Source organism: Acanthisitta chloris, unplaced genomic scaffold (genome assembly GCF_000695815.1).
Source record: "Acanthisitta chloris isolate BGI_N310 unplaced genomic scaffold, ASM69581v1 scaffold2839, whole genome shotgun sequence".
Classification (NCBI taxonomy): Eukaryota; Metazoa; Chordata; class Aves; order Passeriformes; family Acanthisittidae; genus Acanthisitta; species Acanthisitta chloris.
The window spans coordinates 56,122-58,331 of NW_008691797.1; the positions used below are offsets into that span (position 1 = coordinate 56,122).

The window sequence follows — 2,210 nt, forward strand, 5'->3', positions numbered from 1 at the left end:
TTTCAAATTCCCAGTCTAGGAAATTCTCTCAAGCAGAATTTCACTTACTTCTTATTACAAATGTAATACAGACTGAACTGTACTCACTATGTACAAATACATTTTGTACACACTCCTTAAATAAACCTTTCTGTGACTTTCAAAGGTTCAACATTTCTGGATTTTAGTCCATGAAAGAGTTGCAAAATTTGGATGTTAAGAAATCAAGTACTCAATAAGGAAGGTACAAAAAAAGAAAGTACAAGTGTTTGCAAGGTGGTGTCAAAGTATCAGAGAATTAGCAACCAGCACACTTAGCAGAAATCCAAACAATAGAACAGAAACTACAATAAAAATCACAGTCAGTGAAGGAAATGTGATTGCTTTCCCAAATATGTTGACTCTTGACAATTTCTGAATTGTGATCACAGCAAGGATGCTAAGCTCCACCACGACCCCGGGATACCTTTGAGCTCCTCACCGATACTTGCTTCAGCACAGCTCACTTGTTGGTGTTGGCTTTCATTTCTAGCTCTTTGCAGACCAAGCTCTGAGGGGAATCTTGTGCGTTTTCTCTTGGAAAACCTAACAACAGTCCTATGTTTAGCTCTCTGTCTCTTCCATTTTCTTCTCACTCATGCTTCAAAGGCATATTTCTCTCAGATTAGTCATTGGAGGGTGCTTGACCAAGCCAGCAGCTCCTCCCCGCTCTGCACCCTGGCCATGCTGGTGATGCTGGGTGCCATGCTGGGAAGCTGCTGCATACCCAGTATGCCTGGGGTCACTGTGTGTAATCATGCTGTAAGTATCGGATCAGTCTGTGTGGGAGAGGCAAGGTGTCAAGAAGTTTAATGCGGTTCCGTCCAACCAGGCTTCGCACCTTGATGCGGCAAAGATGGGAAAGAGGTCGAGGAGGTTCTGAAAGACAGGCAGGTCAGAGACATGAGAAGAACAGGTTTTAACTTGAGAGGGACAGTTTGGCTTGGCAAGGACAGTGTCAAGAGGAAAATGGGAGAAGGAGGACTGAAAAAAAAAGGGGGCTTTTATGTAGTGACGGGATGATGCATCTAGGGTTGGTGGCAGCTCATCTATTCTGAGGTGTGGCATGGGGAAGGAAGTGGAGCTGGAGGATGGGAGGCTTTACCCACCTCAGCCTTAGCAATGGGCTTTCTAGGAGGATTAAAACAAGCCGCTTCAAAGTATTCACCCTTCCCATGGAAAATGAATGCAGTAGGTACCAAATTTAGCTTGGTGCCAGAAAACGGATTCTGATAATGTCTACGAAAGTCTTTGTACCCTAAGCAGAAGAGCAGAATATTAATAAAGGCCATTGGTGCTTGTTAGGTTGCTGTGGAGATGGTCATGCTGCCCACCTGTTCTGACCTGACTGCACTCCAGATACAGCCAAATGGGACTTTCTGCACCACAATGCCCATTCCCAGTGGGTCAGATCCATGGCTCATGTACATTTCACATCATGGAATCAGTGACATCTCAGCAACTTCTAGTGCCTCATACCTGGTCCAAAGTGTAATTCATTCACAGTGGGGAAACCCTATCAAGTTTAAGGGATGAATAGTACAAGGACATGGTGACTGAGGTTTTGGATCTAGCAGTGGAGCTTGTTGTGCCAGATTCTCTCCTGGGTGACCATACCTGCTTTTTCTTTAATGACAGCCCAGTCCTCATAGCTGTCAATGTGCTCCTTGAGCCGGGAACAGAGCTGCACATTACCCACATAATCCAGGAGAACATCGATGATTGGCCCAGCCCAGCGACTTATCTCTGGAGTAGACACCATTTCACAAAACTTCAAGAAAAAACAAGTTGACTACAGTCAGTGGGACATGAATGCACTTGCAGAAACAGCAACAACAACAATAGCCCTGACAGTTTTGATGGTGCTACCCTTCTACCAGCTGTGAGGGCAATCACTGGTTTTCCTTCAGAAAGCTTCAGGTAAAGCCTAATCTTTTGAAACTGAGGGTAGAACTCACTCTTTACAATCACAGGATGACACAAATCCCTAATGAAGTATGGAAGAATGCTGAATTATTTATGGGTCCAAATGTCCTACTTCCACAGAAATGTGAGGGCAGAGGAACTTTGCCCCAAGCCAGTGAGAAGCTGCTGGAAGGTCCATGCTGGGCACTGCGGCCTAGCACACTGGGTCCCTTTCCTTTCCTGGGAGGGGCTCTGTGGGGAAATGGTGCACAAGAGACTTAGGGAAA

At 45.3% G+C, this 2,210-nt stretch overlaps 1 protein-coding gene across 2 annotated transcripts in view; it reads right to left on the bottom strand.

Annotated features, from left to right (window-relative positions):
• Positions 1-760: 760 nt before the first annotated feature.
• The window catches only part of ASB2 (ankyrin repeat and SOCS box containing 2), a 23,718-nt gene continuing 22,268 nt past the window's right edge, over positions 761-2,210 (bottom strand). For both annotated transcript variants that reach the window (XM_009082355.1, XM_009082354.1), the window contains 2 exons: positions 1,636-1,789; positions 761-897 (listed from right to left, as the gene is read on the bottom strand). In XM_009082355.1, the coding sequence (XP_009080603.1) occupies positions 761-897; positions 1,636-1,789 (291 nt within the window). The remainder of the gene's footprint in view (positions 898-1,635; positions 1,790-2,210) is intronic.